The sequence below is a fragment of the Teleopsis dalmanni genome, unplaced genomic scaffold (assembly GCF_002237135.1).
Source record: "Teleopsis dalmanni isolate 2A unplaced genomic scaffold, ASM223713v2 unscaffolded_contig_5593, whole genome shotgun sequence".
Classification (NCBI taxonomy): Eukaryota; Metazoa; Arthropoda; class Insecta; order Diptera; family Diopsidae; genus Teleopsis; species Teleopsis dalmanni.
In genome coordinates, this window is record NW_024036975.1 from 1 (window position 1) to 999 (window position 999).

At 27.8% G+C, this 999-nt stretch overlaps 1 protein-coding gene across 1 annotated transcript; it reads left to right on the forward strand.

The window, feature by feature from the left end:
* Nucleotides 1-263: 263 nt before the first annotated feature.
* On the forward strand, nt 264-994 carry LOC119665453 (NADH dehydrogenase [ubiquinone] 1 alpha subcomplex assembly factor 3-like; the record flags this gene model as incomplete). The annotated part of the gene is made up of 3 exons (XM_038074676.1): nt 264-571; nt 625-823; nt 920-994. Coding segments are annotated over exons 1-3 (531 nt in total), but the record flags the coding sequence as incomplete, so codon positions are not given.
* Nucleotides 995-999: the final 5 nt, after the last annotated feature.

A 999-nucleotide genomic window follows, 5' to 3' on the forward strand; every position in this document is an offset into this window, starting at 1 on the left:
TTGCTCATCCAATTTGCAAAAATTTTCCCCAAGAATTACAAATTCAAAAACAACACTTAAGGGCAAATTTTATGAAATTTTTTTTATGTAAAATAAAAATATGACAATTTTCGTCAACCTTTAAGTATTCACGATATATGTTATTACTGTTAAATATTGAATAAAATTTTTATCAGAAAATAAAATTTTATGCATTTTTTAACCATGATTTAAATTTTTATTACACTTGTACCTATTGCAACTTCGTTACATAGATGTTTTATTTTCAGTATTCCGTCAATGTCATAATAGAATAATTACAATGTTTTGAAAAAATGCGGTTCATGAATTTAAGAAATATCCTAAATGAAGGTAGAAAATTGTTACCTGTGGAAAATACAAAATATGTTCGGAATTTTGGAATAACGAGCATTAAACGAAGTCCTGGTGCATATGATGCTGATGGTAAAACCAAGGTATCAATATTAAATACTAGCTTGGAAAATGGTCTAATGATCACAGGATATAGTCAATACGGATTTCGGCTCAACAATGATGTAGTTGTTATGGGACCTATAGCTATATTTCCTCGGTAACTAAAGATTTCACAAATATCAAAAAATTTTTAATTCATTTTTGCCTTAGATCAATACTATCTTGGCATGTTAATTCCTTTGAGGATATAAATGAAAACAGTTTGTCGATATTTTATGCATTAGAACCAAAATTAGATGTTCTTGTTCTCGGTATCGGAGATCAAGCTCCATCGCCAAATTTTTCGAAAAAAATAATGGAATTTATGAGAAACTACAAAATAAATGTCGAGATATTGCGCACTGAACAGGTGAATATTATTCAAAATAGTCTATTATGTAATACGCCAAATAAACATTATTTATATTAAAATTTATCATTTGTTATATGCAATTATATTTTTCAGGCATGTGCGACTTTCAATTTGTTGAATTCTGAAAACCGTATGGTAGCTTCTGCTTTAATACCTCCTTTATATATTTCATA